The sequence below is a fragment of the Peromyscus maniculatus genome, chromosome 18, assembly GCF_049852395.1.
Source record: "Peromyscus maniculatus bairdii isolate BWxNUB_F1_BW_parent chromosome 18, HU_Pman_BW_mat_3.1, whole genome shotgun sequence".
NCBI lineage: Eukaryota > Metazoa > Chordata > Mammalia > Rodentia > Cricetidae > Peromyscus > Peromyscus maniculatus.
In genome coordinates this window covers 40,674,785-40,700,186 of record NC_134869.1, presented here as the reverse complement: position 1 = coordinate 40,700,186, position 25,402 = coordinate 40,674,785, and the positions used below count along the sequence as shown (strand labels likewise).

Genomic DNA, 25,402 nt, shown 5'->3' with positions numbered 1-25,402 from the left:
GACTTCAGATTCCAGTTGGCTGTTCATGCTCCAGTAGATGGCCTGTGAACACACAGCAGCATTAAGTGGGCCCAGTGGGATGAAAAAGAGTACAGAAAGTTGGGAGGGAAGGGGGTGGGAATATGGGAGAAGTCGGAGGGAGGAGTGGATTTGATGAAAACATGCATGCATGAAATTCTCAATTTTTAACCTACAAAGTATGAACCCAGTGAGTACATTTTCTGCTTTTGTCATTTTGTTTATCTGGCTTAAAGCAAAGGCTTTAATATGCAAACAAAAACCTGTGTACAAACAAATCTGAACTTTTAAAATTGAATTACTTTTCAAGTATTTGCTATTTCAATGAAATGTAAAGTCTCGTGGAGCTTCTTGGTTAACTTTGAACTAATATATTCTAAGTATCTAGAAGTAGTAATGTTCACGGTAATAGTATGCTCAGTAGAATAGGTAACACTTATGGCTGGAAATTTAAAGTCTCAGAAGATAAGCATTTAACAATCACAGTGGGGCATGACAATGTTTATTTCTCGGCATAGCAGGCTAGAAATCATTTAGTAAAACTGAAAACATTGTTTTAATTGACCTTTATTTGTATTTGAAGTGTATGGATGGGTGTTTTGCATGCATTTATGTATGTGCATTGCTGTGGAACAATCCTTTTCTACACTATGAGGGACAGGAAACGTCCATTTACAAAGCATCACAAGCCTTTAATCCCAGCACTTGGGAGGCAGAGCCTGGCGGATCTTTGTGAGTTCGAGGCCAGCCTGGTCTACAGAGCAAGATCCAGGAAAGGCGCAAACCTACACAGAGAAACCCTGTCTCGAAAAACCAAAAAAAAAAAAAAAAAAAAAAAAAAAAAGCATCACAAGCATGCAATACCTGCAGAGGCCAGAAGAGGGCATTGGATCTTCTGGAACTAGAACTACAGACAGTTGTGAGCTGTCATATGGATGCTGGGAACCAAACCCTGGTCCTTTGGAAGAATAGCCAGTGCTCTTAACCACTGGACCATTTCTCTAGTCCCCTGCAAACCTTTATTTTTAAAATTTATTATTTTAATAGTATGTATGTGTGGGTCTCTTTGTAAGCATGTGAGAGCTGGTGTCTTCTCAGCAGAGGACAGAAGGGTCAGATGCCCTCCCTGGAGCTGGAGTTGTAGGTGATTGCACACTGCCAACATGGGTCTTGAGAACGGGACTCGAGAACCTGCTCTTAACTGCTGAGCCACCGCTCCAGCCCCCAAACTAAGTATTTTAAGTCAAGTTTAAATAAAAGGAAACTCATTTTTCTAGTTATGTCTAAATTGAGAAAACAAGATTTCTATTTGCTTTTCTTTGTTGGATCACTAGTTTCTTCTTACCTAGTGATAGTTAGTTGTAGAGGTTTAAAACTTATCCAGAAGGTGAGTTTTAATGAGAATGGTGATAAATTATGATTTTTCTCATCCGGGTAGTTTAGCTACACAAGTGCTTACTAAGTTTGTTACAGAAAGACCACTATGTGCTGATTCTGGAAATAACAAACGTTTCCCAACATGCTCCGCTTCTACGATATTAAAGTCCTCCTTGCATGCACACGGGATTGGATATTGCAATTTTGACATAAGCCACAGAACTTTTTTCAGAGTGTTGATCCCAAAAACAAAGTGATTGTAGCCAAGCTTTAATGTTCTTCTTTAGGAAGGTTTTGTTTTTCTTCTGAATGAAAGTTCATTGTGACTTGCTCTGCTATCATGAGAGAGCTATGGGAGACAACAGTACTCTCTGAGGGAGTCTGGCTCTGCACGTTGTTCCTTTTAGATGCTGTTGATGGGAGCTATTCATAGGAAGGACTAGCCTCCTTTTCTGTGATGCCTCTGCCCTCCCCTGGGAGCAGAAGGTGCTAAATTGCCGTTCTGAGATCCCAGAGGTTCTTGCTGCCCTTCCGACTTCAAGTCAGTGATGACCTGTTTTCTGAAACAAGTATATCCAGCCTCCCTTGGGAATGTTACAAGGCCACCCTATGCAAGTTGAAAAAAAAAAAAAATGAACACATCTTTCTAGTGCATCCTTCAGGATAAAAAGAGTTGATTTAATTTGTGAAGTCTTTAGGTACGCTTCACTGAAGACAGAAGACAAGCCAACCTAGAAATAGGGAATAAGAAAACTAAATGTTTGGATAACACGAAGCTGGAGAGCAACAGCTTCTTCCGTCACCTTGAAAATAATAACCACAAAGACAGAAACTGAACAAACCTCTGTGTTAAGACAGAACTCCCCGATGTGGTTTCCTGGGTCTCACGCAGTTGTGAGGGAGAGGTATCATTCACAACATTGGAGCTGTAGAGGCCACTAAAATGTGTAACCTCTGCCTAGGGCTTTCTGAACGTGGTATGAATTATTTTGCCTCAGGATTCAGTCCCTCAGACTTAAGTGGTCTTGTTACCTGTCCATTCACCCCCCCATCTCTGGACCTAGAAGAGGATTGGAATCTGGAATCTGTCAACACTCAGTGAAGATTTGCGATCTAAGGTTAAGACGCTTCAACTATTGAACTCACTTTTCTTTATAGGCAATGCGTCCCTAACAATTGTCTTTACACCAACAGAAAGGGGGAAAAATCCCAGGCAGAAATATAAAATAAAATGAAGTGTCTGCCCCAGAACTTCGAAGGTATGGCATCATAACATCTTTGTGATTTTTAAAGTTTTGCAAGCCCTGAAGGTTTTATTTATTAGGAAAAACAGATACTGAAGGTCTCCTTTCCCATGACTTGGAAATACATGTCAGCATAACCTGTCAGAACTCGATGGAAAAGTATTCAGTCAGTCCCAGCTAAGTATTTGACGTCTGATGGAGTGGGCTTGAAATTTCCATGATTCTGCATTTGATATTCATCAGGAACATGAGTTCATTCATCTGGGAGTTGGCAAGCCAATTAAAAAAGATTTGTGTATTTTTAAAAATTTTATTCTTCCTAACGTGGCTTGTAAGTTCCCAAGTTTGATTTTTATGATTTAAAAAAAAAAAAAAAACCACTTTAGGTAAAAAGCAGTTTTAATTTACAAAGTAAAGTTAGGAGAATAGAGGTTGGAGGTTTACATCGAGAGGGTGGATATGGAAGCGCAGAGATGAAGTAAGGAGCAGAACTCTAGAAGCTGTACCAGTTCTCAAGTGTCTGCATGCCGCGGTCGCCTTGCACAGCGCTCCAGAAAAAGCTCACCTGCAAATCCCTGCGCGGGCTAAGAGTGGCAGGATTCCTAAAGAGGCCAACAGGCTCTGCTCTCTACAGCTAGAAAGCCAGAGAAAGTGGCGTCGCCTTCCCAGCTGCAAGCCTCTGCCACCTGTTCGCATCGGACCCCTAGGGGTCGTTCCCGCGGCCTGAGACCTATTTTTCCAGCAAAGTCCACAGAGATTCGAGTCTCCGAGCCAGCCGGCCTGCGTTATCCCGCGGACTCAGCCAGGACTGGCCGGGTGGCGGCAGCGGCGTAGCATCCGCAGGGACCTCCAGCTCCCGCCACTCGCCCGTGGGCAATCCCCTGCCCGGGGTGGGGTGCTCGCCCACGGGAGAAGCCGCGGGGCGGGGCGGGGCGGCGGCGCCCAGGGCGGGGAGGAGCAGCCGCCTCCCGCACGGCGGAGCCCGGGCTCGGCAGCCCAGCCGCTCCCAGCGTCGGGGCGGCGGGCGATCGGCCGAGGCGATGGCAGGCGGGCGGCGAGCTCCGGGGGACGGGCGCGGGGCGCGGAGCGCGCGGGGGCGGGGGCCGGCTCGGGGAGCCCCGGGGTGCGGGACGCTCTGAGGCGACCGTGGCACCGGGGAGCCGGGCCTCGGGCAGCGCCGCCGCCGGGGGCGTCGCCGGCCTCGGCCCCTTTGTTCTCGCGCGCGCCCCCTCGCCGCCCACTCCCCTGCTGTCGCGCGGCGGCGGCGGCGGCGGCGGCGGCGGTGGTGGCGGCGGCGGCGGCGGCTCCTCCCGCCCGAGGCAGTCGAGCTCCGCGCCGGGGGCGGGAGGGGGCGGGGAGCGCGCCAGCCGGGGAGAGTGGGGGGCGATGGCGAAGCTCAGGGTGGCTTACGAGTACACGGAAGCCGAAGACAAGAGCATCCGGCTCGGCTTGTTCCTCATCATCTCCGGCGTCGTGTCGCTCTTCATCTTCGGCTTCTGCTGGCTCAGTCCCGCGCTGCAGGATCTGCAAGCCACGGCGGCCAACTGCACGGTGCTGTCGGTGCAGCAGATCGGCGAGGTGTTCGAGTGCACCTTCACCTGTGGCACCGACTGCAGGGGCACCTCGCAGTACCCCTGCGTCCAGGTATACGTGAACAACTCCGAGTCCAACTCCAGGGCGCTGCTACACAGCGATCAGCACCAGCTCCTGACCAACCCCAAGGTAAGGACGCCGGAGCTCCCGCCACCTAACGGTGCAGGTTCGAGGCCAGCTCCCGGGTTAGACCCCAGGGGAAGATCCGGAGTGTACTGGCCTTGCTAGAAGGAGATGGGAGGCATGAGTTGCTTGCACGCATCTGTGGAGCTCCAGGGCTCCAGTCCTCAGGGTGCGTTTGCCCGCGGGGCGGTGGTACCCAGAGTCTCTCTGCAAACACTGATCTTATTAGCTCTTCTTAGGTTTCTGAGCTCCCTCCAAGCCCAGGTGCAGCACCCACAGGTTTGCCTAAACTCAGGGTGCAAAGAAAGTTAACTTTTCCTTTGAATATAGCCATGGGCTAGCGGGGGACCCAGCTACTACAGCATAAGGTCAACCCGCGCCCGTGTTTGTGAACTGGCCTCAAGAACTCCCAATGACATGACCTTTGGAGAGGTTGAAGGGAATCTCTTCGCTCCTAGAAAATTCTTAGGCTTTTGCCTTTTAGTTCTAAACAGAGGTTTTTAACTTGAGGTCTAAAGATGGGCATTTTGGGGAGTGGGGTGGGGTGGGGATCAACAGCAATCGGGAATCCAGTGGGAAATTCTGATTTGTTTGTGTGGTGGGTTGGGAGGGAGGGGTCCTAACCGTTACTCTGGGTGTTTGGGGGAGACTCAGGAGCAGTTGGAGAACAGTAAACTTACCGAAAATAGAAAGTCCTCGGTGAAATATACCAAGCAGCCCTTTCCTGACAACTTCTTTGTTGTCACAAGCAAAGAGAAAAGAGAGAGAGAGAGAGAAAAAAATAGATAAAACCTGGTTAGGACTTGCGAGGAGCTTCTGGAGAGCAGAGAGGGAGACTCAGAAAAGTTCCCAGGGGGAAAAAAAGCGCTTATGAAAAGCAGTGCCCTCAGTCCATGAACTAATCGAGCTTTGCTGCGTGCCTGCTTCTGCGGGAGGGTTCTTTGATGCTTTGGGGCTTTTTTTTTTTTTTCTTCTTCCTCCCACTAAAGGTGTGTATGTTTATTTAAGTTGCTGACTCTTTTTACTCGGTGAGAGCTACGCTTGAAGACGGACAGGAAATCCTGCCCAGGAAAATGAATCCCGTGCACACCGGGAACACGTTCTGTTAAATGTGACAAGATATATAGTAATCTGAAATCTGAATTAATATTTTAAACTAGATTTGTGGAGAAACTCCAGAGTAACTCATTAATTTGGAAAGTTGGAAGTAATTACTCTTTAAAAATATGATTTGACTCCTCGTTGGAAGAGTCTCCTGGTAATGCATGAAGATTGGTTGGCCTTGAAAATGAAGATAATATGGGGGCAGTAAATATAGAAATAAACATTTCTAATACAGAGTCTAATGTCTGAGCCCTTTGACAAGTGGTAGGGTCTCAAAGGCAGGTGTGAGTTAATCTGCTTAGTGCTTAGTAATCTAAAAAGAAGTCCAGTGGTTTTAGAAAAACGCTTTTTTTAATCCGAATTAAATAAAATAAATATTTTTAAAAGGTGTCAAGTAGTAATTTAGTGATTTGGAAGATGCTCTGAGGTTTGTCATTTAGGAGTGGGCGTAGTTGTTGAAGCCCTGCTAATTACTCTTGAGATAGTGCTTTAATCAATAGTGAGTTATACATAGGCATATACATACATATTAGTAGATGGTTAATATCTAATTTTGGCATAGACAAATTAGAATTTACCACAGAAGACAACTGCACAATTTCCAGGCAGGATCTGGCAACTCAAATAAATTGGAACCATTAGGACATTGATTCTTAAATCACTTGGAAACAATCGCAATGTTTTATGTAATACTAAAAGTCTTTCTCTCCACTTGTAAATAATCTCATTCCCCCCCCCCATACCAGTTAAGAGCTTGGCAATAGTTGCTTTGAAGAGGTATCAAACAAAAGGTAGACAGACTATTCACAAAATTGTCAGAACTGAAAAAACGACATTATTTTATGGTCCAGAAAGTGATGAATGACCTCTCCATCAATTTAGACAAGGTTTCCTCTGCCAAATATGCATCTTTGTCCAAATTATGATGTAGTGTAGTATTTATAGAACAAACATCACTTTTTTGTCAATTAAGTGTTCGATTTGGAAATTTTTGTAAGCATTGGATAATGGAAAAATTCGGTGTAGCCAAAATACCATGGTGGAGTCAGGTGCATACTAAGATTTAGTTTCTACGGTGTCCTTGCAAATAGGCAGTCCCTATCTTCTGGTCCCATTGCACAGTGGCTACACAGAGCTATATCTTAGCTGCCTTACTTTCAATTTCCCAATCTATTCCTTTCATGTCCCAGCCACTTCCGACATTCTCTCCAAATCCAACCATCACCAGAAACTGTTGGGAAATGCCTTCTCATATAAACAGAGCAAGTACTCTTCCCTGGAGTTCCCTTAAGGTATCACAGCAAAGGACCAGGAGGGAACAGATGTTACAAATACGTAACCTGTTGAGCTGTGGACCGCTGAGGAAAATGCTGACTGACTTTCCACTAATAATTTCTTTAAAATATCTCTAAGTCCTGCTCCGTTTATTTATGTTTTCCCATCAACTCCTTATTTTCTGAGGGAATCGCTTTGTCTAAGTCACGTGATATTGAGTCAGCTAAGGACTTGGTTGGGATTAGGACCCACTATGTGGATTAACCGTAGCATCGTCTTGAGTTTTGGAGTTAGCTTCCTCTTGCTGCTGTTCCCAACACTGCACTGTCTCTTTGTGACTCACAGGGGTGTGTGTACTAAGCCCTCGACTGTGGCTGCACTGTGGGATTACTTGGGAGCTTTAAAAATAAATTCTTGTGCTTAGGTCCGGTTTTCAGGCACATTGATTTGGCCTTGCATGGGGCCTGAGTATGTAGTTTTCCAAGCCATGCAAGTGGTTCTAATATATATCCACGAGATGAAAATCAGTGTCTTGGGAAATGCGCTCATGAAAAGCCCTGCAGGGAAAGCAGCGGATTTCAAAACAAGTTCACTGTGATTAATGTTCATGTTTTCAACATAAAAGATGTGGATGCTACTGAATATAGAAACGGGTATTAAAATCGGGACTAAGAGAAATTCTCAAGGGCAGGAAGGGAGTCATTTAAAATTAGTGTGGGAAGCTCATTTTAAATTGATTAGTTTAAATGAAATGAACGTGCACAATTACAAACACTTGCTTTTGCAGTTACCTACCTTGGCCGGCAAAGAAAAGATGAATTTAGGGATTGCCCTCTGCTGTGTGGTATGAGAGTGGGTGATTCGAGACAGGCTCTGTGTTTAAGTTTTTGTTTTAGGGGCTTGCCCCCCCTCCCCACTTTGATAATAAAAACCCCTAAAATCAAAGAATAAAGTCTGTTTCTAAGAAACCGATGCTTTGACATTGAAAATAGAGTAGGAGGGCTTTGGGCTAGAAGAACATCCAGGAGGGTAGGAGACGGATCAACGCACTGTGGCTGCCAGTCACCTTAGCAAAGGACCTTCAGACCCACACTCATGTTCCCTGTCCCTGCACATGGAAGGGCCCACCCCATGGCTCCTGAGGAAATTCCTGAGCTTTGGCCTGTGTATTCAGTTTGATGTATTTTCTCCTCTAAGGTGAAATCCATCAGACCGGACCTGCGTAATGACACATAATGACAATGTAAATGGAGTTGTGCCAACACCTCTAGTCTTTATTTGTCCACAGAGAAGCGGCTTCCTTTGGAGGTTTTTTCCTTTGATGATATTAAATAATGCATTAAATATATATGATTATATGTTGATAGGTGATAGGTAAGTAGGTATATAGGTATATAGATAGGTAGGTAGATAGATGATAAATTGATAGACAGACTGATTCAGTTGAGCTTCTGGTTTCTCAAAAATCTATTGTGGCCAAAGGACAGGGCACAAAACCTTCAAGATATGTAAAGATGAGCTTGCTCATTAACATAACAGTCTGTGCAATGTCTACTGCCAGGTTCCAGACCAGAACAGAGATCAAAGTTCCTCGCACTCACGGAGTTTGCGTTTTGGTGGTGCAGGAAACGGGCATAGGTAAATTTACAGTGGAATTTCCTGTATTGATAGATAGATGTTTTTAAAGTTCTGGCAGGATGAGGGCATGGCTAGTGATAGGAGAGACCCGGAGCTGCCCTTGTTAAGTACAAGATGCTCACAGCAAGTGGGTATGATAAAATGCCCATTGCAGAGGCTTCACTGGGTACCCAGAGACTGAAAGGACAGAGAGGAACAAGACCCACAGCTTTCTGGAGGGACATTTGTTTCCACATGCTGAACAGATAGCAGAGGCAGAGACCCTGGGCCGAGCGGCCACTGGGTCTGTTTGAAGAACAGTGGGTCCAACAGTGAGTGGGATTGGGCCATGGAGACCTAGGCATTGAGCAGAGGGAGGTGGCATTGGAGTCCTGAAAAGCTAGCTTTTGGTGTATTATAAACATGGTGGTCAAGTAAATCCTCGACACCGAGCAAAGCTCAAATATAATCAAATGACTTTTAAAGATCCGAACCATTCATCTGACTGCTGAAAGTAATGTGTGTGCATGTCTGCGTGTGTGTGTGTGTGTGTGTGTGTGTGTGTGCGCATGCACACACGTGCTCACTCGTGCCGACTGAGAAGTAAGAGGCCAGTGTGGACACAGGGAGCTTGAGGAACCAGAATAGGCAAAAGAGAGGGGTGGCGTAGGTGAGTGGGCACCCGTGGTGAGATTTATCGTTGAGCTGATATGGCTAATGAAGGCAAGAGGAATGGGAGAGGGCCCCAAAGTTTTTTTTGGCAAGTGGGGGTGCCTTTTCAAAAGTGGGAGGGTTTAGACAGACAGATGTGGGTGAAAATCAAGGGTTCCATTTCACGCACGTCTGACAGGCACACGGATGAAAATGAGCCTTTGAGTTTCTGCCCCCAAGATGATGGCCTGAGCCAGGCGTTCTCAATCTTCCGAACGCTGCGGCCCTTTAATACAGTTCCTCATGGTGTGGTGACTCCCTTCCAAATTTTCCTGCTGTTCTGTAAATGGTAGCGTAAATATCCAATACTTGACCCCATAGGGGTTGCACGACCCACAGGTTGAGAACCGCTGGCCTGGCAGATGCCATATGGAACGTAAGTAACCATCAAAAAAATGCCAAGTTCTTTAGGGAGGCGCAGATAGATGATAGGGACGTTTGTGGGGGGAAGTTAGGTAGAAAGCTTCATGGAGAAGGAGACGCTTGCCAGGGGAAATGTCTTGGTGAGGAAAAAATGAGTGAAAAGATGCTTGACTTCCCGGAAGGGCTTGGTAGTCACTGGGATGCTATGGAAGGAAAACTGTCTCATGGAGGGTCACATGATCAGCCTCAACAATCTGTGCGTGTGTGTCGTGTTAGCCAGCGGGGAAGAACTAAGACAAGGAATCGGCAGTGTTACAACTGGGAGATTAGGGGCAGGAAAGAAGGCTCATTAGTTGAGGGCGTTGACTGCTCTTCCAGAGGACCTGGATTTGATTCCTGGCACCCACATGGCAGTTCACAATTATCGATCACTCTAGTTCTAGGGGACTCAACCCGCTCTTCTGGTCTGTCTGTACACCAGACATCAGTGCAGGCAAGACACCCATATACATATAATAATAATAATAATAATAATAATAATAATAATAAGTTAATTTTTTTTTTTTTTGGTTTTCTGAGACAGGGTTTCTCGGTGTAGCTTTGCGCCTTTCCTGGAACTCACTTGGTAGCCCAGGCTGGCCTCGAACTCACAGAGATCCGCCTGCCTCTGCCTCCCGAGTGCTGGGATTAAAGGCGTGCGCCACCACCGCCCGGCAAATAAGTTAATTTTTATTGGCAGATTATCTTGAAGTCTATATATAGTCCTGGTATCATTGCTAGGGTCTTTCAAAGTGAAACATAGGTAGAGAAGTCAGAATAATGTAGCTTGAGAAAGACACAATGAGCATTGGCTAGGAGCCTTGAATCTACCTGTGCCATGAGCTTCCGGATGTAGATGGTTTCCAAGGCAAGGGAATGCCCTCTCCCTGAACTCCAGGGAGAAGTAGAACTCGGCTAGAACGTAGATATTACCCCACCAGAAGTATTCCAAAGTCCAGAATCTTTTTCAAAAAAATTATTTTTATTTTATGTGTATAGGTGCTATTCATGTCTGTCTGTCCGTCTGTGTGCCCGTATGCATGCCGGGTGCCTGTGGAGGCCAGAGGAGGGCATTGGATCCCCTGGAACTGGAGTTACAGACAGTTGGGAGCTACTGTGTGTGTGTTCTGGGACCTGAACCCAGGTCCTCTGGAACAGCAGTCAATGCTCTTAACTGAGCCACGTCTCTGCCCAGAATCTAGAATTTTAATGACAGCGAATGTATGTATTGTGTTGTTGTTGCTGTTGTTCTGTTTGTTTGTCTCTAAATGTGTGTCTCAGCAGCAAAACCCATCCAGAAGCCGAGGGATGTGTTTGAACACACCAGACATGGTGGTGAGCCCCTGTGATTCCTAGCACTGAGGTTACTGAGGCTGAGGCAGGAGGATGACAGGTTTGAGGCCAGCCTGAGTGCCATAATAAGACATTGCCTCAAATGAAAGAATGTATTGATTGTTCTGTTCTTCTTTGGAGACAAGGTTTCACCGGGTAACTCTGGCTGACCTAGAACCTGCCCTGTAGACCAGATTGGTTTCAAATAAGAAATGCTCCATCCTCCACCCTCCAAGGGCTAGAATTAAAGATGTGTCCCACCATACACTTTGAAAACGATCTGATCCCTGTATCTGAGATTGTTTTTCATGCTCGATCGCTAATCTCCACTTGTGGATACTATTTATAAAAATCTCAATTTGGAAGCTTCTCCCAAAATCATATATTACAAAAATAACCAGAAACTAAAATTCAGGAGATTTGTGATGCTAAATTTTATTTGCAATTTAAGGGAAATGAGTTGTGTTTTTTTTTTTTTGTCACAAACACCTCAGATCTGTAAAACTTTTTTGTGAGATCTTGACACCTTTTATTTATTTAAAATGTTTTTTTGCTCTCATTCATGAATGAAGATGTCAAGTTTTATTTCCCCTTGGTTTAAAAATTTTCAGCTGTTAGCAGAACTGCATAATCAGCTGAGTTCCTAGATCAACAGCACATTTATATTACAATTAACATAATTACTCACAGGAAAACACTGAACAGAATGGTGTTTCATATTACATATGTTTCTAACCGTTTCTCCTGCTGTGCCTTAGACGTTCTCTAGCAGTGTGCAAAAAAAATTGCAATTTTGATTTGTAGTAGTACCTTCTTCAATTCTTTAAAAATAACCTGTGTTATAACTGCAAATCATTACATTTGATATTTTATTACTTTTTTGTCAGGAAATGAATTCAAATTTGTTTATATGTTTGCAGAATCCAGCCCACATTAGGTCCCTACAGAGCTATCTGTTACCAAATCCCATGCAAAGAGTGTCTAGATTCTTCTCTTTAGTGCAGTGGGGCACGTGAACTGTGAAACCTTTACTTTCTCCGGGGAAAACAGAAGGCTCTCTTAACTGCTGAGCTGTCTCTCTAGCCCCAGACACAGTTCTCTTTTGCTTCAACTTTTAAATACCTCTTCACCCATCTCCTCATGGACCGTCTGTTTCATGTTCCAAACTGCTGTTTTTCAGAGTGTGGTCAGCATTCTAGCAGCATTGGCACCATCTGTGAACTTGATAGAAATGCTCATTCTCTGGTCTCAGCCTAGATTCCATCCAAGTGTTCAACTTCAAGATTTGTGTAGTAAAAAGATTTATGGGTTGCTGTGTAGCTCAGTGCTTGCTGCTTGCTAAGCATGGACAAGTCCCAGGATTCAATGTACCATAACACACACATCACACACACACACACACACACACATACACACACACACACACACACACACACACACACACACACACACACACAGAGAGAGAGAGAGAGAGAGTCAGTATATAACAGATAGTCCAAATGAGAGAAAAAGGAATGTAAATCTGTAGAACAAAATTTCTAAATAGGTATGTATGTATGTGTATAAGAACATGTATTAAATGTAAATGGACCATTTACCCCAATTAAAAGACAGGGATTGTTAATCCAGAAATGTCAAAATCAAATATGTTCTGATTTTAGGAGTAACACACTAAAAACAAACAAAACAAAACAAAATGAAACAAAAATAGCACAAGGATGTTAAAAGTAAAAGTGTGGAAATATATATATATATATATATATATATATATATATATATATATATATATATATATATATTAGAGTAATCACAGCAACTAGAACCATAATTCATAATAGCAACAAAGTGAAAACTACCAAACGTTCATCCTCTGATGAATCGATCAATGTGCTGTATTTATACAATGGGAAGTGATATAACTCTACATAAGAACTGAGTGAACCACAAAAGTATGCCAAGTTTAAGAAGCCAACCGAAGTTCTTGGTCACAGTGTGCCATGTTCTCTGGCTTCGACAGTGCATGAACAGAAACTGGCACTTGACTCACCACCCTCGCTGGCCACTCAAAACCAGCAGCCCTTTGCCACCCCCAAGCAGTGGCCTCAGACGGACCCAATGCCTCTACAGCACTTCTCCTAGCCTCTGCCGTGATAGTCGAGCCCCACCCCCTCCACCTCCGCATCCCCGGGCAGGCAAACCAGAACTACCAACAGGACTGAGAGGACGCCATCACCCACCAGATTGGCTTAGAGCTCCCCTGTCTCGGTCTGTGTCTTACTGCATGGACCACGATGATGTGGCTTTGAAGGAGTTTGCCAAATGCTTCCTATCAGGATGTCACAAGGAGGTAGAACTAGTGGAGGTGTAGAATCAATGAGGTAGCCCGGTCGTTCTGCAGGGTATCACCAAACCAGACCAGGACAACCAAGAGAGTGAGCTGAACGCCGCCGGGGAGTGTTTGTGACCCTTGGAAATAGTATGAGCCGATCACCACTGGAGCCACACAAGCTGGTCACAGACAGACACGCCGCCCACTTCTGAGACTTAATAAGACTCAGCACCTGAGTGAGAGGTGACGTCCATCGAAGAATTCAGTGGCCACAAAACCAACTCGTGCACAATGTGAGCCCCTGGAGCTGGCATGGAGTGAGTATCTCTTTGACAAGCTCACAATGAGGAGATGTTAAGCTTCCCCATGTAGAGGGCCCTCTCTGGTCACCATGGCAACATATGCATATTGGAATTAGCTTCACCCTTGCTGTAAGTTGTACTGGAACATCCACTGAAATTCTTGAATTTGCATCATTATTTAAATTAAATGAATTTGGTACCTAAAACAAAGGAAAAAAAATCCAACAGACAAACAAATAACAATAAAAAACAACCAACTACCAAACCATTAAAGGCCGAATATTAATGTTCCCAATATTGAATTCTGTACTGTGAAGACTGGAGTGAATTAGCAGAGGCATAAGACATTTGAGTATGATAGTTAACGGGTACAGGTATCTTTTTGGCATAATAAAAAAATTGTTCTTAAATTGATGGTGGTAATAGTTGCCTCTCTGAACCTACCAAAAATCATTAAATTGAACACATTGAATGGATGAATAGAGTTTGGTAGGTGAGTTGCATTCTAATGAAGCCATTCCATACCAAGGGATTATGATTTTGTTTAGCAAATTTCAGTGTTTTGCATAATTTGGGAGGATATTTATTCAGTAGATGATTCCAAAAATCTCCCTATTATTTTGGCAAAAAAAAATTTAAAACAGCAACTTTGTAAGTAAAAATTACTTGTGGGCTGGTGAGGAGGCTCAGTGGGTTAAAGCTCTTCCTGCACATTCCTGCTGATCCGAGTTCAATCCCTGGATCCTTCAGTAAAAGGCAAGAAATGGCTTCCAGAAGTTGCCCTCTGACCTTTACATGTGCACTTGTAGCATGTACACATCCCCCTCACACCTTATGTACACACAATAATAGTAAATTAAAATGCATAATTAACTTGGAAATTTCTTTGTATAAGTAAACCCAAGCATTTAATTTAAATTACAATTTTAATGGAATATAGTTTTAAAGTTACAGAACTATAAATAGTGAAATCATAAGCAAAGTATAAACATTTAGATATTTTTCAGGATGAGCAAAGCCCATCTAAACACATCAAAGACAGAAATCATGAAAGACTATGCTGTTGTATTTAATTGTATAATAGGGAAAAACTTACACTTTGAAAATATTTGGTGAAGTTTAAAGAAAAATGACAAGTTTTAGAGAATAGTTATACTTCTGTAGGAAAAATGATTCAAAAGTCAATGAGGAAAAAAAAGTCAACAAGAGCCCTTAGCAATAAAAGACCATCTTTCCAATAGAAATAAAATGTGGACATGTGTATAGATAACTCGATGAAGATTACTTGTACCAGACAAGTGAAAATTTCTGCATAATCTCAGGATTGTCCAGAGATGCTGATCAGTATGTGAGGATCATGGAAGAATTTGGAGCTTTGGGCTGGAAAAGCCATTAGTACTCAAAGCTTAATGGACTCTTTGGTTGGAGCATGGAAGATTAAGAATTCTAAGGGCCATAGAGGCAATGGAGGGCCAGCTTGTGAAGTCTCCAGAGGGAAGTTTGGGAGTCCCTCAAAGACTCTGAGTTCTCCAAAGGAACAGAACTGATAGAATGGATGTATATTAAAAGATGGTTTATTAGAGTGGTTTGCAGGCTGTGGCCCAGCTAGTCCAACAATGGCTGTCTCCAGACAGACAAGCCAAGGCTCCAGTAGATGTTCAGTCCTCAAGACAGGATGTCTCAATAGTCCCAATCTGGTGCTGGAGTCTGGGAGGATTCCTGGAGAGCTGCTGGGTTTTAGGCTGCCTTGGAATGGCTACAGTAACAGGGGAGATGAACTTGCCAGTGAGAATGAGGGCGAGCAGGAGAAAAGCAAAGCCTCCCTACTCCCATGTTCTTTTTTTTCTTACTCATAAGTTTAAGGCATTTCTCCCATGTTCTTTTATGTGGGCTGCCATTGGAAGGTGTAGCACTCTCTCAGTGGGGGCTTTCACACCTCAAATGATCTGCTTAAGAAAACCCCCTGCAGCTCTACCAAGCAGATTTGGCTTTAGTGGTCATGATGCAGTTACTTTGACAACCAAGATGAGCTATCACCATGAGCCTGGAGAGACTGGTCAGTAGTGAAGAGCACTGGCTGGTCTTCCACAGGACTTAGGTTCGATTCCCATCACGTATATGGGAACTCCAACTGCAGGGGATCTGATGCCTCTTTGGATACCAGGCACACACACATGTGGTGCACAGACATGCATGTAGGCAAAACACCTACACGCATAAAAAATTATATATACATATATGCATACATACATAATATATGTATACTAGGTATAAAAAGTATATATTTATATATATTGTATATATATACACATACATGCTTTAACAGACACACTTTATATGGTAAAATATTATGCATTAAATTATTAAATTTAATGAAGAAATATTTTCCCATAAAATGATGTTTTATTATCATTATCAAAATGATGTATTTTTCTCCAAAGTAGGTTACAAAACGTATATTTTATATTTGTAAAATATAGCATATATGCTTGTCATTTTATATATTCATGCACACACCACTAATTTTCTATTTAAAATGCCTTCCATCATATGTGGTTTTCATTTTACCTTTTTCTTTTATCTACTAATGTACATTATTTGCCAATAAATAAGAGGGGTATTTATTTTAATCAGCTGAAGAAATAGGCAAGAGGATATGAGACTTGACTTAGAGTGTTCATGTCAATTTAAATTTTTAACATGGAAAATTTTTTTTCATCCATCAAAACTGACTATAGACTTCATGTACCCCTTTAATACGAGAAAAACAAGCTTAAATAAACAATTGCACATTAAGATGAGCTGAGGAAGGGAGGAGTGTGGAGAGATTGTTCATTGAGAGAAAGAGCCACTTGGTTTTGGAACTTGCCTTCAGAGATACCTCCCTTAATCTTGTAAATCTCTATTTTATGTGTTAGTAAGATAGTCTACTTACTAACCAGTGAAGAGCATTTTGATGGCCCATATTGAAGCATGTAAACCTTACTGTGACCCAGTAACAAGCCAGTGGGTTCTCAAAAGGAAAACTGTCATTTGCCAAAGGAAGGAATGGTTCACTTCATACCACCAGGACTCTATGGGGGCTGCCTATGCTTCTGGCGCATCTACACTGTTGGAAGTTCAGGACCATATAGGAAAGTTGAGGTTGCTTCCTGCCCTGTGGCCTGGAGCAGGTTTTTCTGCTCTGCTGCCACTGAAGCTGGCAGGGTCATGGGTTCATCAGTAAATGGGTCAGAGTAGCAAGCCTCAATGCTGATACAGGTTTCATCATTCCTGTAAAGGAACCCAGCAAGCTTTGTGCGTATGTCTTTGAATGAACAGCAGAGCAATTAGCTCCGATTTGGGAGCAATACCCAGAAACTGCTGAGACCAGTAGATCCCAGCTCATCACTGAGGTGACAGGCCCCTGGATTTCTACCCTCTTGACACATTTTCCCTTTACTCAGGAATCTAGGCCACTCAGTGCTTCCTGCTCTCTAGGCCCAGACAGCACAGCATCATGACGGCACAGACAATGTGAGGTGATGTGGGGTTGAGGAGGTTCAGGTTCCTGTCGATTAGAGCATAGCAGAACAGATGTGGTCCTGAGTCAGACAGTAAAACCTCCATCTCTGTGGGCTCTCAGTCCACGAAGATGGAGAAAAGGCGTGTTGCCCTGATAAACAGCCAGAGTTGTCAGAGGTAAGTTGATTTGATCTAGTAGACGGTGTCTGAAACAGTGGATGAAAGTGGAGTCATCCCAGATTGACTTGACCATACAGTGGTTCTCCAAAATCTGCCTTCTGCAAGAACCAAACAGACAAATTGAATACAGATGCTCCAGGAAAATCCATCCGCTCCTTAGTTTCTGTGATTTCCTAGGGGATGCAGAAGTAGTTTATTCTTTTTCTGTTTGGGCAGGAGATGTCTTCTTAGAGAGCCATCTACCATAATGTCCTTACATCTCTGGATAAGGAGACCAAAGACTGGAATAGGGCAGCTGTGGGCTGTGACTCCTCACTCTGTATGTACGTCTCTTATGTGGGCAGCAACCATATTTCCAAGAGGTAAAGAAGTAAAAACACAGGAACATTCGTGGACTCTTGGGCTTACCATGACAGAAACCCACACCATACTCCATTCCTTCACTTTGTGACCTCTCATTCATTCTGAGTGTCGTCTTAGCTAAAGGGTTGAGGTTAGCACAGAACGTGTGTCCAGCAGTCCTGTAAGCGCCCGCCATTCTCGACTGTGGGGGCATTCTGGTCGATGTCTGCCTGTTCCATCGGGGGAAAGTCAGAATATGTTCAGTTGGTGCTACTTGTTCTGCCTCGGGGTCTTTTCTCAAAGATAAGCAGCCCACCAGCAAGCAGATTTCAGTCTGGGATAGCATGAGGAGGCATGCTTTTCATTGCATAAGGCTTCATTTTACTAAAAGTTCAGGGATAGAGGAAACAAACGAACAAAAAAACCTCCTTGAAGTCTGGCCACCTATTTTTGCCCTTACTGTGTCTTCTGATTCATTAGTTATTGTCAAATATCCCGGAATATCAAATTGGCTTTACTGGGTTCACAAAATCTGGGTCAGGAAATCTGGCCGAACACAAGGCAATGGTGACCTCTGCTCCATGGTGTCTGGGGTCCAAGTGGAGAGACCCAGAGAGCCTGGACGTGGGAGCGCTCTGACGTCTCACTTGCTTACCTGCCAGGCAGGGCCTTCTCTGTGTTGACTGGAGGTCTCAGTCCCTCCACAGACAGACCTTGCTGTGGCCGCTCCGCTGTGTTAATTGGAGTTTCTGTACGGAACCGGGCTTTGATATCAAGGGCAAATGTTCTGAAGCGATGCAAGCAGGAAAAAAGTCACACCTTAACTTAGCCATTTCTGTCGTCGCCGCTGTCTCCTCCACAGTCTAGGAACGAGGAGGAGACAGGCACCCCACCCCTTCTCCTTTCAGGAGAAGGGTGCCAGCTGCACACGGCAAGCGTGTGGATGGGATGGGATATATAGAGAACACGCCTTCTGCCACAAATAGGAACAAAAATCTTTTTCGTCATCACCATCCATCCTCATCCTAGGGGACTGATGGAGGAGGCCAGGCCTTGCTAGTCTCCTTCATGCAGAAGGGGGTGATCATAACGTTCCATGGAACAGGCACCCACCCACGCACACCTTGAATTGTGTACCTTGCGGTATTCAGTAATTCCCTGTGCTCTCGGCGAGGCTGTCTGAATGTGTGCATGAGCATTAAAAGTTTTGTGTTTTTTTTTCCTTGTTCAATGGATGTACATATGTGGGTAGATGGATATCTATATGGTGTATACATCTATATGGTCATAAGAGTCCTTGCTGTCTCCCTAGGGCTTGAACCCAGGGACTTGGGCATACTGAGCTCACACCCTGCCAACTGAACCACATCCCAGGCCTTCCTCAAGGACTTGGACTCATGACCATAAGCTTCTCCAGTTTTAACATGTCCTAGCCTGATTGTTATTATTAAACCCTATTGAACGTCATCCAGATGAGAGTCTCTTGTTTTGGTCCAGCTACCATTTAGATTGAGCATTTATTTTTAGCCAAGACAGGGTGTTTTTATTTTCCAACACTGAGGCTAACTGAACTATTTTCTCTTGAAGGTGGAATGTCATTCTGAACTTTCCTGAATTTTAATAGCCACCAGTGTTAGCCGTTTGCGCAAATCTAAAAGTTAAATGGTCATTACGCCAAATTCCCGAAAAGCAGCCATAGTCACAGCGTCCTTGGTGGGTGAGTGGAAATCTTCTGGACAGGAGTGAGAACTCTTCTTCGCAGCATCCTTGGTGGGTACCCGGAAAATGTGGGCCTTGTCTAGTGCCGTCTCCCATGGCCCTCTCCGTCAGGCACATTCGGTGACTCATTCTTTCTGGAATATCCATACGCAGTCTTGGCACATTACACTTCTTCTTGGAATGTCACCTTCCCAACCCGTTTTCTGACGAGCAGATTCCCGTTGTTGAACCTTGATGACACAAATCCAAAGGCACCTCTCCTGGGAAGCCCTGCCCCCATCCCCCCCACCCCCCATGGCTCATCCTCTTTTGAAGTCATCAATGTTTTGATGGCTGTGCTCAGGTCACTCTATACTGCCTGCTCCCAGGAGGAGGGAGGAAGGCTCTCTGTATCCTCTCCAGTTCTCAGTGACCAGGGAAATCACTGAGTGTCAGTCTTGCAGATGATCAGTTTTAAAGCTCTATCACTCCATGCCGGGCGGGGGTGGCGTCCGCCTTTAATCCCAGCACCCAGGAGGCCTGTGGATCTCTGTAAGTTCAAGGCCAGCATGGTCTATCAAAGTGAGTTCCAGGACAGCCTATTACATGGAGAAACCCTGTCTCAAAAACAAACAAACAAAAAACTCAAAAACTAATAACAAAACCCAAACCAAAACATCTCTTTTATTCCAGCGTCGAAGGACCGTTAAAGCTGCAGACTCCCAGCCTTCATGAGGCAGGCACAATGGGAGAGGCAGACCTTTTAGATAGTCAGTTCCAGTTTTCTGTTGAACATGCTTCGGCAAACACTGTCTTGTGTCGAGCACCGCTCTTGCTCCTGGCCGGCCTGCAGTCCCCTGAGTTCATCATAGCTTCCGTTCTTAGTCCGTCTTGTCCTGTACATTTTCTACGCCATTTACTCATTTCCTACGCCATGTATTCGACCTCCACATCCTGGAACCTCCTTGTCCTAAAATTTAATTTTTTTAGCTGACATATAATTTCATTTGCGTTTCTTCCGTGAGCCTCCAGTCCTAAGGGTGGTGTGTGCACGTGTGCATGCTCACAGCACCGGAAACACTGTAGGTGGAGTTTACAAATGACTCAGTTTTGCGCTATAGCCCACAGATGTTTTCTGATGATGTCATCAGAAGGATCAGTAAACTTACAAATCCGAGGGCTGGTAAGATGGCCCAGTGAGGAAAGGACTTTCCAGTCTGATGACATGAGTTCGATCCTTAGGACCCACTGGTGGAAGGAGAAAGCCAACTCCAGCATGTTGTCCTCGGATGTTCATGCATGCGCCTTGGCAGCTGTACACCTTTATACCAACACACACACACACACACACACACACACACACACACACACACACACACACAGCTAAATTTATAATAATTTTTACAAGTTGCACATTAGAGCAGGCATGTTTGGTGGTTTGAATGAGAATGGGTCCTTATAGGCTCATATGCTTGAAGGCTTGGTTCCCAGGTGGTGGAACTGTTTGGGAAGGATTAGGAGGTGTGGCCTTGTTGGAGGAGGTGTGTCCCTGGGGGTGGGCTGGGAGGGTGCTCTGCCTCCTGCTTGTTGATCAGATAGATGCTGCTCTCAGGTGCCACTCCAGTGCCATGCTTGCCTGCCTGCTGCCATGCCCTCCACCATGATGTCCGTGGATTAACCCTCCGAAACTAAGCAAGCCCCCATTAAAAGTTTTGTTTTATCAGCTGCCTTGGTCGTAACGTCTCTTCACAGCAACAGAAAAAGTAATTAAGGCAACACGCAATTTCAAAAAAAAAATAAGATAATGTATTATTAATTTGCTTTCTAGTCAAGTTTATTTGGAAAATACTTAATCCTAGTATTGTCTTTCAGGGATAATCAATTGAAATTATGAAGGAAACTAGAGGAAAATTTTTTTTTCTGCTTCTTTTTTTTTTCTAATGCTCCCCATAGAACACAGTCCCCGATATTTGGTTAAATAGATCCCATGTTTTATGCAATAATTTTTTAAATGACTCAGTGAAGAAAGATACTGAATTCTGCCTACTCTACCTGTGTGACTGAGACGCACTCAAGACTCTGACAAAGAGCCTCGTCAAGAAAGGTTCTATTAAAGTACTGATTCTTTGTGGTAGGCTGAAAAAGAATGCTATTATAAACCTTGGTAAATCCTAAAATAGGACAATGGAAAATAAGAAATAAGTACGAAATCAAACATTCCGTGTCAAAGGTGATGGTTATGTCGTTTCTTAATAAATTCACTGGAAGCCTTCATGTTGTGTTCCTTATAATAGCTCATTCAATCCATCAACTTTGTTCATGAGTGTAAAGTCAGCCCCATTTTTCTAAGCCACAGGCATTAGAGCCTGGTACATAGTGTATACTTATAATCTCAGCACTAGAAAGGCAGAAGCCTGACGATTACAAGTTCAAGGTCATCCTCAGCTACGTAGAGAGTTTGAGGCTAGCCTCACCTGCCGAAAACCAACAAAGGAACATAAAGATGGACATCAAACAAATACATTGACTATGTGCTTCACTTCTCCCCCGACTTTTGGTCTGCATCTCATAAAAAGTCTGCTTTTCAAATTAGCATACAAAGTGATAGGTGTCATGACGGTGTTTTCATACGTGTGGTGAAACTGTGTTCTTATCCATCCCCCTCTGCGCTGGCGTTCCCCGGCTCCTTCACAACCCTCTTCCTGGTCCCCACCCCAAGAGGCCCGGTGTTTTGATTTCATATTGTATGTTCTCCATTACTCCCTCGTCTGCCCCCCTTCAGCCCTTAAGACCTCAGCTTCCCCTCTCAAAACACACATACACACACACACACACACACACACAAACACACACACACACACATGTACGCACACACACACACACACACACACACATACGCATGCACACACCTCTAGAGTTCTATAAGAAAAAAAGTATAATATTTGTCTTTCTCAGTCTGACTTATTTCACTGGACATAATGGTCATCAGTTCCATCCATTTTCCTGCATAAAGATGAATTGAGTGCTATTGTTTATATGTACTACAATCATTCATCTTTTGGTGGACAACTCAGCTTGCTTTCTGGCATGGATGCCATGAACAGTGCAACAATAAACAGATATCTCTGAGGTATGTTGACTTAGGTATCTACTCAGGCGTGGTACCGCTGCATTATATAGTGGTTCTATTTAGAGTGGGCATGTACATTTTTTTTTCATTTATTTATTACTACTCTGTGGATGTGTGTGCCACGGTGACTGTGCGGAGGCCAGAGGACAAGTTTGTGAAGTCACTTCTTCCTTCCCACCTTGAGGTGGGTCCTGGGGGTCAGAGTCAGGTCACTAGACTTGCCCGGTGAGTATCTTTACCTGCTGAGCTGCCACGCCGACCCTCCTTGTTCTATTTTGAGAAACCTACACACACACACACACACACACACACACACACACACACACACACACACACACACAGTGGCTGCAGCACTTGGCATCCCTACCGGCACTGAGTAAGTGCTGCTGGAACCCTCTTTACTTCCCCCACATCCCTGCCTGCGTTTGTTTCCTTGATAACAGCTATTCTGACTGGGGGGAAGAGGGAATCTCAAGGCAGTCTTAACTTGCATCTCCTGGATGGCTCAGGATGCTGAACATTTTCTAAAATATTTATCAGCCCTTTCTTCTTTTGAGATCTGCCCATTGAGTTCGCTAGCCCTGCTTTTGACTTGGGAATTTGGTCTTTGGTGGTCAACGTCTGCAGTTCTTTCTGTTTTAGATCTTAGCGCCTTGGCGGATGCAGAGTTTGGAAATATTTTTCCCCATTCTGTAGGCTGTCGGTTCACTTTGGTGATGGCTTCCTTTGCTGTGAAGATACATTTAGTGTCCTGTAATCCCCTCTGTCAATTGCTGGGATTGTTTCCCATGCTCTTGGACGGTCTCTGTATAAAGCCCTGCTTTCTGCTTATATTTGAAATGTTTTCCCTGTGTTTTCTTCTAGTACTTTTAAGATCATGTGTTCATGTCTTTGATCCCTCCCTCTCTCCTTCCCTCCCTTTCTTTGGTACAGGGTGAGAGATGAGGATCTAGTTTCATTCTTCTATAGAAGCACAGCCAGGGCTCTGCTGCCTTGCTGAAGGTTCTTAGCAAGTGGAAGAGTTTTCAGGTGGAGGCTTTAGGTCCTTTTAACTATGGGATCATATCATCTGCAGATGGCGACACTTTGATTTCTTCCTCTCTTGTCTGTCTGCTTTTCATTCATTATCTCATTGCTCTGCTTCAAGCACTGTATTGAGTAAGAGTGATGAAGATACACTTTTGGTTGCAGGACCTGAGCTGGAAACTTCTTCCCTGCTAGCTATTTCCATAGTGCTGAAAGGGGCCATTCAGGCCACTGGGTGAGAAAAGTCACCAGTGGACTTTCCCAGCAGTGGGCACCGAGAAATACAACTGACCTGTCAGACAAGGTGTGCCTATTAGTGAGGTAGTGGATGACGGTTTATGAGGGTGGCCATTTGCTTTTTTTAAAATGTGGATTTGAAGCCTGATCCATAGGTGGGAATGATACAGTAAACCTGGTCAAAAGCCCATATCTGGGAAGGTCGTATGCTCTAGGAGGGAGTCTTCTATTGATGTTTTGCTAAATGTACAGGTTGTCAAACTTCTCCAGTTGTTTATTTTTACAACTATAGATTTAGTGCTATTCCCAGTCTTGGCCAAAGAAGCTTGCCTCTCTTTGCCACGGGCAGAAATCAGTGCAGGGGCACATAACTGGAGAACATGCTGAGAATAAGTGACTGTCAAGTGTTCAGTCTTATGGGAGACAGCTGACCAAGGGCTCAGTTTCTCAGTGTCTCAGAGGACACCGTGGAAGAGGAGACAGAAAGAATAGAAAAGTCAGAAGATGGGAGGAGGGCTGTGACATGCTGTCTTCTGGACAGGACAGGGCCATTGCATTCGTGAACCTACGGCATCTGTGGTTGTCTGCATAAGACAGGCGCAGGATCAGCCGGTCATCGGTCGGTCTAGTATGGGTGGGGGAGGGGCTCATGGTGCTCCTAACTGAAGAGCTGTTGGTGATCGATGGCTTCTGGGGGAAGAAGATTGTTTTTCTCTGGGAGTGTGGCGGCTACTGGTGGGTTGTCCGTGGTCCTGTGGATGGCCCTATAGCCAACAGGCAGCGCCAATTGGACTCAGTCATTATTTTTAAAAAGGGGAGGAGGAGGGGAGGGGGAGAAGGAGGAGAGAGGCAGCGGGAGGAGGAGGAGGGCATGAAGAGGAGGAGGAAGAGAAGGAGGTTATTGCTCCTGCAGATGACTAGAGTTTGGTTCCCAACACACACATTGGGCAGTTCACAACCACCTGTAGTTCCAGCTCCCGCAGATCCGGCGCCCTCTTCTGGCTTCCATGGGTAACTGCACTCACATGCACATGCCCACACATGCACACAATTAAAAATCAAAATTAAAATTAAAAAAAGAAGAGGAGCTAAAGCTCGGAAGAGGAAGAGTTGGGGGAGGTGGGAAGATTAGAAAGGGGGATTGTGATCCAAGATACATTGTATACAGGTATAAAATCTTCAGAGAATAATTTTTTTTAATTTGAAAAATATTAAAACATGGTGTTTTTTTTTTTTAAACAAAGTATGGAGAGATGAGTATGGAGCCAAAAAAGAATAGTATATAATGAAACATACGCAAAAATTTAAATGTTTGAAGGGGAATAACAAAGCATATAATTTTAATATGATGAAGTAAAAATACTAGTGAAACTATAATAAAAAGAAAAATGGGGGATGTGTAACAAAGTAAGAGGACAATGAAAAAAGCAAGATGGAGTATTGGGGCAGATTTCTCTGGATCCTCCCACTCTGGCGACTGCTAGCTACACCCTCAGAGGTGCAGTCAGGTGCTCTTGTGGACTCATGTCCTTCCATGATTTGCTGGTGTTGGGCCTGTGTTGCCCGCTGTCTGCCATGTCCAACTCCCCTGCAATGGTTTCCCTTATCTGCATGCCAGGGGCCTCCCCTGGCCAGGCTTAGCTTTGAGGCAGGTTCTCGTCCCCAGATCGTGCCCCCTAGAGAGTTGGTGAGCGTCTCCCAATTGTGTTGGGAGTATAAGAAGCAAGCACAGCTCTGAGAGCTGTAAAGGCCGATGACCCATCTCCAGAAGTATTCATGGCACGGTGGGAGGGTTGAAGCATCGAGTGTTGAGTAGATGATGATGGGACCATCCGTGTTTCCAGGCTCTTTAGCAGTG

The 25,402-nt window shown here is 44.4% G+C and overlaps 1 protein-coding gene across 1 annotated transcript in view; it reads left to right on the top strand.

Annotated features, from left to right (window-relative positions):
* Positions 1 to 3,991: 3,991 nt before the first annotated feature.
* The window catches only part of Kcnmb4 (potassium calcium-activated channel subfamily M regulatory beta subunit 4), a 56,282-nt gene continuing 34,871 nt past the window's right edge, over positions 3,992 to 25,402 (top strand). Inside the window, exon 1 of the mRNA XM_006988982.4 lies at positions 3,992 to 4,361. Within this exon, the coding sequence (XP_006989044.1) occupies positions 4,026 to 4,361 (336 nt within the window). The 5' untranslated portion in view covers positions 3,992 to 4,025. The remainder of the gene's footprint in view (positions 4,362 to 25,402) is intronic.